Below are 13789 nucleotides of genomic sequence, written 5' to 3'. Positions count from 1 at the left end.
GACGAGGAGGGGCGGGTCTAACTGTGAAACCGGATGCTCATTGGCCAATGACAAGTCACAGGATAATCGTCCATTAAGAATCCTGGAAACAGCACCCACTTATCTTACGGTCTGTGCATTTTGCAGACGCCAAAATATCAATGAAGTTCTAAATCATCATCATCATCATCATCATCATATGAAAGTGTTATACACACTCAGAGGCTCATATATGTATATATGTGCATATTTCAGATTAAGGACAGACAACCCTGTAATTGTGTCGTTGTGTAATTTTGATTTCTGTCTGCACAAATGTAAACATGCGCACAACTCCATCAGAAAGGAACGTGATGGTCAGTCGGGAAGCAGGTGACACTTTAATGTTGTCTGCAGAAACCAAGTGGCAAATGGTCTGTATTTGTATAGCGCCTTACTTAGTCCCTAAGGACCCCAAAGCACTTTACACATTCAGTCACACACACATTCACACACATTCACACACTGGTGATGGCAGCTGCATTGTAGCCACAGCCACCCTGAGGCGCACTGACATATGGGCTCAAATTGTGGTCATAAATATTTTGTACTTGTAAATCAGGATTTGTATGTGTAAAAAGAATTTGTGTGTGGCCAAAAAATCTGTGAGAAACTCTGCACTCAAGTTTCAAGTTACAAGTACGAATTTTGACCCTAATTTTCTTCCTTTGATCTGATTGGCCAATGTCATGTCAATCACAAATTTAACTATCCAATCAGAGAACAGATGGGTTTGGCTGTCGGAGGGGCGCTTTTTTTGAACTGCAGGTCCTTGAAGGGAATAAATGCCTTTTTACATGCCAGCCCAGCGTTTTCGTTCATCACCACGAAGGAAAACAGTCTGTGGTCGTCCGAGTTTGGTGATTTTTGTGTCACAGGTCTACGTGTTTAATACAGGGACTTCCACAGCCTTTTCAACAGCGCTGCGGACCGCGGGGGGGCGGGCAGTGTTTTGGAAATGACAGTCTTCATTACAAAGCTTTCTTCGTTATGAATTAGCATACATGTTTTTATTGAACATTTGAAGAACTAGCAAAAAAACCCCACAAACTCTTGTAGAGGACATAAAGTCAGAGATAGAAACGACAAGGAGCAGGTGCATCTAGTGCAGAGCTGCCGCACACAGAGCTCAGCAGCCAGCAACAAATTCTGGATCCTTGGCTTTTAGTTAGCAGTTAGCATTAGCAGCACATGCTGCCTCTGATGTGAAAGGACCTTTATGCTGCATGCTGTGACTCACAGCCATGGTCCCGGGTCAGCCCTGACTTTGTGTTAAACTAATCCTAAAGTAATAACGGTATTTCTAACCACTGATATAGCACAACTTTATCCTTTCAACAGCTGCTCAAAGTTAGGGGACCTCGCTGCTATCGGATATTTATATAGAGATCCTCCAGCTTCAAACTGTATTACCCTTCAAGGAGTTCAAAAAAGCGCCCCTCCGACAGCCAAACCCATCTGTTCTCTGATTGGATAGTTAAATTTGTGATTGACATGACATTGACCAATCAGATGAAAGGAAGAAAACTAGGGTCAAAATTCGTACTTGTAACTTAAAACTTGAGTGCAGAGTTTCTCATGTAGTTTTTTGGCCACACACAAATCTTTTTACACATACAAATCCTGATAGTACAAAATGTTTATGACCACAATTTGAGCCCATACTGACAGAGTGGCGCCACCTCTGACCACCACCAGTAGGCAACGGGTGAAGTGTCTTGTCCAAGGACACAACGACCGAGACTGTCAAAGCCGGGGCTCGAACCGGCAACCTTCCGATTACAAGGCAAACTCCCAACTCTTGAGCCACGCTCACCCCTACAACCACATCAGACGCTTGAGCTGCTGCCACAGGTGAAGGCTGGGGTGTAGATGGGCAGGTAAAGCTGATGTTCTCAGCTGTCTCATCACCATGACAGTCACACTGATGCTGACACCACCTCTTGTTCAGTCAAAGGAGCTTGGAAAGAAAAGCGTCTGGACTTCTTCAAGTTGCTTGAAGACGTTTCACCTCTCATCCGAGAAGCTTCTTCAGTTCTAAGGTCAAATGGTGGAGAGTCCCAGATATAAACCTAGTGGGAGTTTCCCCCCACAGAGGGACAAAAGGACCCCCTGATGATCCTCTAATCACATGAGCCAAGGTGTGAAACTGGGTGTGGGTCCCAATCAGCCAGGGTTTCGGGTGAGCTCGTTGTGAAACCTGGCCCCACCTCATGTTCACCTTGCCATCACTCTGAGAAAGACCCTGAAGTATGTGAACTATGTGAACTAAAGTCAAAGGTCTGCAGGAAACTAAGTGGGCCGCACTTCCAGGAGGAGAAGTGCCGTTAAATGAACTCCAAACAGGAAATCTCAGCCTGACACAGACGGGACCGACAGATCGTCCTGCCACAGATAAGCCTCATGTTAAACTCAGTTTTAATGATCGATGTTGATAAAGCAGCAGATCATATCAGGAAACCAGAGGATGAAACAGGAAACAGTCAGTCGGAGACCCTGCAGCTCATCAGGTGGGAGTTTCCTGTGGGTGGGCGTGTTTGTTTTACACTGAAATCTTGGATTCACTGGAGTCAGTCGTCCGGGTTCCTGTGAAAAGCTCTGGTGGTGCAGGTGTTTAGCTGGGGCCTCTGTATGAGCGATTACAGCCTGACGTGATGCTGAGAAACAAAGCCAGCAGCAGTTTGTGGACCTCGGAGCAGATCTGGAGTCAGTCTGGTTTTCGTCATCGCGGCAAAATCCCTGGAAACGGATGATGGATGTGTTTGTGTGCGTCAGTGTGTTTATGGAAGCGCCTGATGCTGCCAGGCTGCTCTCGGAGGTCCTGCAGGTCTCGTCAGCTTCATCGCAGAAACATCAAAGCAGAGAAACCAGAGATGTCTGAGGGTTTATGAGCAGTGGATAAATGCTGCGTGATGCTTTCATAGCTGACTGTCGGCTCATGGCCTTGTTTTCAGAGGCTGCTGATAATGGAGTCGCCGGGGTCGGGCTCAGAGTGGGCGCATTTTTCCTCCTTTTGATCTGCAGAAAACCCTAAAAGCAATGGTCGTGGACAGCATGGACACGGCCGTCCACCTGCACACAGACACATGAACTGTCTTCATGCCCTCAAAGTAAAAATGTTCATCCCAGAGTAGGGTTGCAACTTTTTAGCTATCAAGCACACACAGTCTGACGTGCCCGAGCACTATGCACAGCCAGCTGGGCGGAGTGTAAATATGCACCGTCTTCACGTTATAATAAAACTGTTGTAAAATGTTAGTGTTCAGCTTATTAATACCTCGTTTTAAGCAATAAAGAAAAATGCAGTCAATGAAATATACAGAAATCACGCGAGCGTTTCCTTTGAAACAAAAACTGGTCAAATAGATCAGGAGCTAAAGTTCGCCGGGTTATTACGCTGCGCAGACCAAACAGCGCCTTATTTCTACGAGTCACGTATCACACCTCACATCTGTGCGTGACAGGCGTCGCTGTGACTGGACGAAAGCTATTTGTAAGAGTGCCATCTGTTGGTCAGGACGTGGCACTGCAGGTCAGTATACGGGACATTTAAGGTGGAATAAAGGACGAACCTGCTCGTTGTACGGGACGTCCTGCTGTGCGTTGCCATGTGAATAGTTTGCATTTCATGTGTATGTACTTGCTAAGTACATGTGAACAGATCTTGAATAAAAAGATAAAAGGAGGCCTGTCCCAAAGTCACGTGACAGCTTGAGAGCTCAGTAATTGGTGGACTTGTGGGAAATGTGTATTTCATTTTTCTCACATAATTTAATGTTTGGTTCACAGGTAATTGTTGCATTAGAAATCACACACACACACACACACACACACACACACACACACACACACACACACACACACACACACACACACACACGCACACGCACACACACGCACGCACGCACACACACACACACACACGCACACACACACACACACACACGCACGCACACACACACACACACACACACACACACGCACGCACACACACACACACACACACACACACACACACACACACACACACACACACACACACACACACACACACACACACACACACACACACACACACACACACACACACACACACGCACACACACACACACACACACACACACACACGCACACACACACACACACACGTCCTCCGGTCATATCCTGGGTAATAACACGCAGCAAACAGGCTTCTCCTGTCAGAGGCGGTGGGGGGAGGGGGGGGGGGGGAGGTCGGTCGCTGTTCGTCGGGAGCGCGCCTGCTGCTCGCGCTCGTTTCTTTTCATTCAGCAGAGCTGAGCGAGGAAGAGAAGCATTTTCAGGTCTGTATGAAATCCTTCCACATCTTTTATTTATTTCTCTCAGATCAGCTGATTTATTGTTAACAGGACTCACACCCAGCCTCGGGTCACATGGGGGGGGGGGGGGGGGGTGTTACCCTCTGAAACTTTATTCTGATTGTGTTTTTATGCTTTAAAATCTGCTTTACACACTGTCAGTGTGTTTAATCTGTAGGATCAGAGACTCTCTGTGTGTTTCTGTGTTTCTGTCTCTGCTGCTGAGCTTTGATTTCTTAACATGAGGTTCAGGGGTTGAAATCAGGGGCCAAAAGTCTCAGAGGAAGGTTAATGCTTCATTTTTAATCTGCTGTGGAGGCAGAGAGGTCTCAGCTATACAGGCAGCAGTCGCTAAAAGATGCTCGGAAATATCTGATCCTGCTGCACCAAGTAGTGACAGGAAAACAAGGAATTGATCTGAAATTATTTGTTATTTTTATTTCTTCTTCACTGCATTTGTATCACAGCTTTATTAAAATTACGTTTTTTTTGTGAACAAAATGTGAAACGTGAAAAAATTGATCACGTGTCAGCTGATATATTCACGTTATTTTTAAGACAAAATTTTCCGTTTAAATGTTTCTGTTTTTAAATATTTTGTATTATTATTTCTCGGTATTATCATTATGTTATCATATAATCATCATGCTCCAGTCAGATCCTAAACATTAAAGCTACTTTTTGTAATTACCATCTACAAAATACAACTCACATTGTCACCAGCAGGGAGCAGCACTTAGCCAGCGAGTTTGTTAAAATGTCACCTTTTAGTCTTTTTCTAAACAGTGTTGCCTTTTCTCAGCTCACCATCGTAAATCAAATGACTTAGACTCACTGCTCCCCCTTGTGGTACAAGCTGGTATTACAATGAAGTATATTTAGTCTAAAATACAACCCATGTCTGTTCATCCTTTGTCCAGTATATCCACACCCCCTCTGCACATGCTCAGACCACCTCCACCTCTCTGACTCTGAGCTGTCCCTCTGATGGACTCAGGTCCATCCTGCTCACCCCACCGAACGTCTGAACATCTTCAGCTCGACTCCACCGTCTCCAACCATCACAGCAGGCAAGCGACCGTAGTCATGAATACATTTATAACTAAAGTTTTGGGACATGCAAATAGTTCCACAGGGGTCTATTCGTTATTATTTTTAATAATAATTATTATATTATATTAATATTATATTATTATTATTAAAAATAAACATTAAATCTGTTAATATATATATATATATACTGAAATTATTATGAGCACTAAAACATTAAGCAGACGTTAAAGCAGTGCAGTTTAATGTTGTGTTTTTATAATGACATATTGCATGAAAGCTTTTTAAACTGTCTGTTTCTCAGCGATGTAAGCTCCCGAGTCTGTTTAAAAATATATGAATCAATAATCTGTGAAACATTTTAAAACAACAACGGCAGGAAAGACTCATCCCCACAGGACACCGCGTGCTGCGCTAAAGGGTTAACGATGATGTGAGCAGCAGCTCCTTGCAGCACAAAGAACAATCAGGAGGCAGGTTGGTGAGAAGCTCCTGCGTCGAGTTTTCAGAGCTGAGATGCAACATTCCCCAGCCTGCGGGCGAATCTGACGACTGCTGCACACCAAACATCCAGCCTCACCCCGAGCGGCCAACGAGACGCTCCATCTGCAGCAAACACGCAGGGAAAGAAGCCATCAGCGGTCATGGCAGTAATGGTTTTAGAAACACAGGCTGGCCTGAAGGGGGCGCTCTGTTATATGCATTTATGCTCCCAAACCACTTCCTGTTAATATCACTGTACAGGAACCTGCTATAATTCAGCTGCATGTGCAGCAGGGGGCGCTGTTCCTAGACAAAAACATTTTATTTTAGTCTGTGTAAATTTTCTCACGCTGTCCACAAAACCCCAGCGTTCTGCTAGTGCGTGCCGATTGGTCGGTTAATGATGTAGGACAGGGCGTCGCCGCGATGGTGGTTTCCAAAAGATCGTTAATATGTTACCTCTGAACTATAGCCACTGACTCAAACCCTCCTATTAAAAAATATACAGAAGACAAAAATGTTTGCCCCGTTCAGTCTGGATGAACTCGAGAGCGCCCCCTGCGGTGAGAAGCTCTGTGTTTGTGAGTCTGTGAGGACTAGCATTAGCCTCAACTGGCCGTTAGAGGAACTGCATCTTTTGGTGGGTCCACTTTTAGTCACTGCCAACCGCTAACCGTCAACCTTTTTATTACTGCAGCCATGACAGCCTCTAGTTAGGGTCCTCGCTTCTCTGACCTGAGAACTGAGGTGAGCTTCATGACAGCGACCAGTCATAGAAAGGTGTTTTTGATTGGTTCAAACTTGAACTTTGGCCCCTCCCAAATTTCAAAGGTTAACCCTTGCCTTGTTGTCCCGTCCCTGCAGGCGCAGCAGTGCGAGCATGCTGACCTGATCCAAAATGTGCACCTCGACCAACAGCAGCTCAGCGCTGGTGGGCGTCTTCCCAGATTACGGGATTTCCCCAGACGAGATCCTGGACACCACGCAGGGGCGGGCCTTCTTCGTGGCCACCATAGTCATTGGCGTGGTGCTGGTGGGCATCATGCTGGTGTGCGGCGTGGGGAACTGCCTCTTCATCACCAGCCTCGCCCGCTACAAGCAGCTCAGAAACCTGACCAACCTGCTCATCGCCAACCTAGCCGTGTCGGACGTGCTGGTGGCAGCGATCTGCTGTCCCTTCCTGCTAGACTACTACGTGGTGAAGCAGCTGTCGTGGGAGCACGGCCTGCTGCTCTGTGCCTCCACCAACTACCTGCGCACCGTCTCGCTCTACGTGTCCACAAACGCTCTCCTGGCCATCGCCGTGGACAGGTGGGTTCACCTCCGGGAACACAAGCAGACAACACAGAGCCTCTGTTTGTGCTTCGTGTAAATGTTCCGTGTGAGAACATCCTGGGTAACGGACGTTCGGTTTATAATGTTGCTGAATCTCTGCCACAGCGTCAGCACTTAGAGCTGCCCCTCAGTGGGCTTCCAGAAGCTGCCCAATCAGAGGAAAACTGACTTACCCAGAGGGAGGTCTGAGAGTAGGAGAGGCCAGGATAAATGTTTTATTACAGAATAGAAGTATGGAACAGAAAAGTCCACTCCTCTTTGAAATGATTGCTGATGTTCATGGTTTGGTCCTCTGAAACAACCATCAGGATCCTACCAGGATGGACGTCCTTACAGGTGATCCATTTAAATCTTAAATATTCACTTTGTGCCTGAAAGATGGACGAGGTCAGTACGACATCACTCGCTGATGAAGATCAGAGCGTCTGGAGTCCTTCTGACGGGATCAAAACCTCCAACATGAGCATCATGCTTCATCCAATCAGACGTCAGAGGAGAGGCTACACTGTAAAACATGACTGGTAAACATTACAGTAATACTGAGGAAATTTACAGGAAAAATATAGAATCAATACAATGTTACAGTAGTATAAATGCAGTAATATCCTGTCATTTATTTACAGTAACAGTGCTGCAAATTCAATTACTGCACAGTTTCTGTAAAGTTTACTGTTTTTCTTGCAGCGTGGGCAGCATGAAGCCCACTGTGATCTTAAGTGGAGCTCATTGCACATTAAATATTAAACATGAAGGTTTTGTTGATTTACTGAGAACTCATTAGTATCTGTAAAAACTGCCACATCTTCTTAAGCTGACCAGTTGGGCCATATTTGAGTTTTGCCGGTCCGATTCTGGGCCCTGGGCCTTACTTTGACACCCCTGTGGGAATGCTGCTTCTTTTAAACGACCATCAGCCCGCCCCGGGGTGGGATCCTTGTAATCTCAGATTAATCTTCAGAGGTTTTCTCCATTAATGCTTCCTGTCATGTGACCTCAGGTGTGCTTGAGCCGAAGTATGAATGATGTTTGAGTCACGCTAAGAAACCAGATAAGCACTCGAAACGTGTGAGTCGAAGCGTGTGGCGGCAGCAGCGAGGCCGCTGATGATGTGCAGGGTCCTGACGGTGGCTCCACATCAAGCACATTCCAGAGCGGACCAGCTGACAGACGGGGTTTACATTCTGCTTCAACAAAAGCAGCTCCCGTGTTTCTGAGTGAAACCGGGCAGCTCGCGCTCCGGCGGTCCTCCACGCGTCCTTCATCACGCCTGGCTGACGGCTGTTAGTGTTTCCAGAGAGCTTCTGTGTATCTGGGGACAACAAAGTGGTTCCACTTTCCTCGTTATCCTGAGAGCGAACACATCCAAACATCTGGCAGCGTGTCAGACCGACTCAGGGTACAAACACTTCTGCAGCTGGTAACAACACAATCCATTAAATCCAACCAACACGACTGCTGCTTCGCTTACATCAAAGCTCAGCTCCTCTGAAACTGCAAACACAGTCTTACATCAACAGAAACACCAGAACCCCCGAGAGGGGACATCCTGAAAAACTAAAGCTCCATTCAACCAATCTGATCCATTCAGGCAGAAATACCAAGAAAGAAATGTGTCCACAGATTTTAGAGGCGGAAAAGGAGCTCCGCCTTCATAACAGACAAGACGATGACAGCACTGAAAAACAGCGGAAAGACGTGTCCTCACAGTCCCAGGTTGAAACGTCCCGTGTCCAGACGGTGCCGTCAGTACGTAACCACCACAAAAACAGTCTTACTTTGTAAAAGAGCAAGAGGACCTGAGAGGCCCTGAGAGGCCCTGAGAGGACCCGAGAGGGCCTGAGAGGACCCGAGAGGCCCTGAGAGGCCCTGAGAGGCCCTGAGAGGCCCCGAGAGGGCCTGAGAGGACCTGAGAGGCCCTGAGAGGCCCTGAGAGGACCCGAGAGGGCCCGAGAGGGCCTGAGAGGACCCGAGAGGCCCTGAGAGGCCCTGAGAGGCCCTGAGAGGCCCCGAGAGGGCCTGAGAGGACCTGAGAGGCCCTGAGAGGCCCTGAGAGGACCCGAGAGGGCCCGAGAGGGCCTGAGAGGGCCCGAGAGGGCCTGAGAGGACCCGAGAGGCCCTGAGAGGCCCTGAGAGGCCCTGAGAGGCCCTGAGAGGACCCGAGAGGGCCTGAGAGGGCCTGAGAGGACCTGAGAGGACCCGAGAGGGCCTGAGAGGGCCTGAGAGGACCCGAGAGGGCCCGAGAGGCCCTGAGAGGCCCTGAGAGGACCTGAGAGGGCCTGAGAGGCCCTGAGAGGCCCTGAGAGGACCCGAGAGGGCCTGAGAGGCCCTGAGAGGCCCTGAGAGGACCTGAGAGGGCCTGAGAGGACCTGAGAGGACCCGAGAGGACCCGAGAGGCCCTGAGAGGCCCTGAGAGGGCCTGAGAGGGCCTGAGAGGCCCTGATAGGGCCTGAGAGGACCTGAGAGGACCCGAGAGGGCCTGAGAGGACCTGATAGGGCCTGAGAGGGCTTGAGAAGACTTGAGAGGGCCTGAGAGGACCTGAGAGGACCCGAGAGGGCCTGAGAGGCCCTGAGAGGGCCTGAGAGGGCCTGAGAGGACCTGATAGGGCCTGAGAGGACCTGAGAGGCCCTGAGAGGGCCTGAGAGGACCTGAGAGGACCCGAGAGGCCCTGAGAGGCCCTGAGAGGGCCTGAGAGGGCCTGAGAGGCCCTGATAGGGCCTGAGAGGCCCTGAGAGGACCCGAGAGGGCCTGAGAGGACCTGATAGGGCCTGAGAGGGCTTGAGAGGACTTGAGAGGGCCTGAGAGGCCCTGAGAGGGCCTGAGAGGACCTGATAGGGCCCGGCAGTTTGGTCTGAGAGGGCCTGAGAGGGCCTGAGATGACCTGAGAGGGCCTGAGAGGACCCGAGAGGACCTGAGAGGGCCTGAGAGGCCCTGAGAGGACCCGGCAGTTTGGTCTGAGACAGGCTCATCGTCCAGCTGCCAGTCCTTCTAGGTCAAAGTAAGACCAACGTTAGATTAATGCAGCGATGCTATGTAACTGATGATGTACTGATACTCACAGCTGGACCTTTAGACTGTGATTCATTAAAAATCACAACATTAAAAAATCAGATGATTATGATTCAGCTGATTTAGGAAACGTTGACTATATTCTGTTTGTTATGTTGATTTCATCATCCCACTGATGTTTGTATTCGTTTATAGTGATTTATGCCAACATTAAGGTATGAAGTTATGAAGGACATATTAATAATAACAAACCATACATGTCTGTGGCACACATGAGCAAAGGTACGCCTTTCAGCACGCTCTCTCCCCCGGTGGTCAAAGTTAAAATATAAGGTGCACTTAAAATCCTTTATTTTCTCAAAAATCGACAGTGCGTCTAATAATGCGGAGCGCCTCATGTATGAATCCTGGTTGTGCGTACTGACCTCGAACCGATTTAATGTGGTTAGAGACAAATGCAGTCGCATGGCAGGATGCTGTAAACGGACCAAACTTCAGTCAGGGAACAGCTGAGATAATCCATCCACAATACCAGGTTAGTCATTAATATACTGCAGCAACATGGGAATAGAGCCGCTGTGATAGAATACAGCATTAATGAATCGATGGCACAGAAGTGGAGGAAGCAAGAAGAATGAGTGGAGTAAAGTGTGACTCATCTGTTTTGTTTCGCTTAATGTGCTTTATGGTCCGAAAAATACGGCAACTAAAAGTTTATATTATTAAAGCTTCAGAAACCAAAAGGTTTCCGTGTTTTAGAAGCAGTCCGTGTGAAGGGCGCGAAAGCCGGCCCTCCTCCACCTGAGCCAGTTTCCCGTCTGTGTCTGCAGGTACATGGCGATCCTGCACCCGCTGAGGCCTCGTATGAAGCACCAGACCGCGTGCTGCGTGATCCTGACCATCTGGCTCGTCCCCATCTTCATCTCCATCCCGTCTGCCTACATGGCCTCAGAGACGACGTACCCACATGTGGACGGTTGCCCCGATAAGACCTTCTGCGCTCAGATCTGGCCCGTGGACCACCAGGTTTACTACCGCTCTTACTTCCTCCTCGTCTTCGCTCTGGAGTTCGTGGGCCCCGTGTCTGTCATGGCCGTCTGCTACACCCACATCTCCAGAGAGCTGTGGTTTAAAAATGTTCCAGGTTTTCAGACGGTACAGATCCGCAAGAGACTGCAGAAGCGCAGGAGGACCGTGGTGGTGCTGATTCTGGTCCTGGTGGCCTACATCCTGTGCTGGGCGCCGTATTACGGTTTCACCCTGGTGCGGGACTTTTACCCCACCCTTATCTCCACGGACAAGAACTCCCTGGTGGCCTTCTACGTCATCGAGTGCATCGCCATGAGCAACGGGATCATCAACACCCTCTGCTTTGTGAGCGTCCGAAACAGCAGGAAGCAGCTGAATAAGTCCATCAAGTTCCCTCTGAGGCTGGTGAGCTTCGTGGCCACCAAGTGGCTGGATGAAGCTGAGCCGCGGACATCCTCCCTCCGGGTGACGGAGGAGGTGGAGGGCGGCCGGCTGAGGTACTTACCTACTTCTTCTTCTATGGAAGGCACAAAACATCCGGTAAAGCGGCTGCACGCAGAGACTCGGAGCTGAAGTGAGGAGCGAGCTGTGAGGAGCGAGCTGTGAGGTGTTTGCTCAGCAGAACTGTGGCTGCTGCCGAGTGTTAGCGACGCTGCATCGTCCATGGAGAGACTTTCTGATCCCGTTTTTGTCGTTTCCAGCTGTTTGTATCTTATGTGGATGAAAATATTATTATTGTTATTATTTACAACACTGAGGCCAGAGACCTGTTTAAACTGGATTGCATTATTAGGGGCGTGGCCTCTCTGACTGACAGGTGGCTGTCGCTGCTAGCTTCACCTGAACTGGACGTCGGCACCATGTTTGTGATGTTGGAGCCTTAAGGAGCATTTTAATGACATCATGTGACCAATAACATGGCTGCTGTGTGGGTAATTGTGGGAAGTTGCTAACTAGCATTAGCTGCAAAGTTATCTAGATATGGTCACGTCCGACTGCCACCGTGGCAACAGCTACGAAGCTGAAGTGAGGCTTCAGGAAGACGTGTCGACCACCCCTCAGCGTTCGGGGGCCTCAGTTAAAGTGACATAATCAGAGTTTGGTGCGACCTCCTTCTGCCCTCACACCAGCAGTTTGGAAGGAGTCCACCACATCTCCTCCTGCCTCTTCTTCTTCTGTGGATTTCAGCCCGACTCCCCGACGTGCTCCTGCTGTTCAAAGTAAAACTGTTGGTAATGCAGCAGGCTGCGTGCGCATGTACGATTCTCCGCTCATATTCATGTCAAATAAAGATGCATTTTTAAGCTTGTAATGAAGGAGCAGAGGTGAGAGCTGGAGTGGTGCGTGCTGGTGTTCGTGCAGCTTTCAGAGGCTGTTTGTACCTCGGTGTGCTCTCTGCGTGGGCTCGTTTGATCTTTAGACCATCAGTTCAGCCTCCGCCATCGTTTCCACCCTCATTAGTGCCGATCAGCACACAGCGAAGACCCCGTCACACAGCTCTGTGAAGCCGGTCTCTTATTTATGTTCACGCAGCAGCTTCAGACGCACAGACTCAAAGTCAGCCAGCGTCCTCTGTAGCAGCATCGAGGGAGTTTATACTGAAATCAATACTGCCTGTTCTTCCTCACATCACAGGGTTTCTGACCTTTCTCTGGTGTGTGTGTGCAGTGCTGTCTCACAGGTTTGATCTGCATGTTTGTAATGCTGCTGTTGTATAATCTGCTTAGCAACGATGAACGCGAACCTGAAGAGAACAATGACTCGCTACAGTCCCTCCCTGCTGATTTGCATTGTGTGCCCATGTTAGGGTTCACTCACATGGTTGTAAGTGTTTTAATATTCATTGCGTTGCAAATAAAAAGCGCCTGAAATGGACGAAGCAAACAGGTACAGCTCTGTGAAAACTAACTGCCTCTCATCTTAAATCATGAACGACCTGGAGCTAAGTCCAGCCTCACTGCCAGGCCTGGTTTAAGTCCAGACTTTGAGCCAATCAGAGGTGGAGCTGCTGGTTCCTGCAGAGCAGCCAGACCATCACGCGACCACCACCCTGGCTGCTGCTGGGATGTTTCTGGATGAAACGCAGAAAGTTCAGCTTCTGTCTCGTCAGCCCTCAGAATATTATCCTCCAGATGTTTGTTGGCAGATGTGCGACGAGACTTTGTGATCTTCTCGGTCAGCAGTGGTTTCTGCTTGGACTCTCCCATCTTTGCCCGGCCTCTTTCTTACTGTTGACCTCTGACCTTATCTGAGCCAGGTGAGTCTGCAGGTCTGCAGATGTTAATCTGGGCTCTTCTGTGACCTCCACAGCCTGAGAAATGTCTCTGTAACCCTCTCAGGCTGATGATGTCACTGACTTTGTCTTACTCTGCGATGTCAGTTATCACAAACAGCTGATTGCAGTTCTTGCTGCCAACGATGACACAACCAGTTATTAGCTTTAAGAGGCAACGGCATCACAGGGCAGCGAGGTTTGGAAAGCTTTTGTTCCCCTAATAAACTAAATCATCGTGTAAAAACTGCATTTTGT

The 13789-nt window shown here is 48.8% G+C and overlaps 1 protein-coding gene across 1 annotated transcript; it reads left to right on the top strand.

Annotated features, from left to right (window-relative positions):
• The first annotated feature begins 6193 nt into the window (after positions 1 to 6193).
• Positions 6194 to 13764, top strand: prokr1a (prokineticin receptor 1a). The gene is made up of 2 exons (XM_040033682.1): positions 6194 to 7199; positions 11061 to 13764. The coding sequence occupies exons 1-2, from the start codon at positions 6787 to 6789 to the stop codon at positions 11830 to 11832; spliced, it is 1185 nt and encodes a 394-aa protein (XP_039889616.1). The 5' UTR covers positions 6194 to 6786; the 3' UTR covers positions 11833 to 13764.
• The last annotated feature ends 25 nt before the right edge of the window (positions 13765 to 13789 follow it).

Source organism: Simochromis diagramma, unplaced genomic scaffold (assembly GCF_900408965.1).
Source record: "Simochromis diagramma unplaced genomic scaffold, fSimDia1.1 OVJJ01000571.1, whole genome shotgun sequence".
NCBI lineage: Eukaryota > Metazoa > Chordata > Actinopteri > Cichliformes > Cichlidae > Simochromis > Simochromis diagramma.
The sequence above is the reverse complement of the archived record's forward strand: the minus strand, read 5'-3'. Positions and strand labels throughout refer to the sequence as shown.

Bases quoted from the DNA above. Each gene is read 5' to 3' on its own strand.
- prokr1a (XM_040033682.1), top strand. From the start codon at position 6,787: ATGTGCACCTCGACCAACAGCAGCTCAGCGCTGGTGGGCGTCTTCCCA. The intron at 7,200-11,060 runs GTGGGTTCACCT...CTGTGTCTGCAG, and splicing joins CTGGCCATCGCCGTGGACAG to GTACATGGCGATCCTGCACC.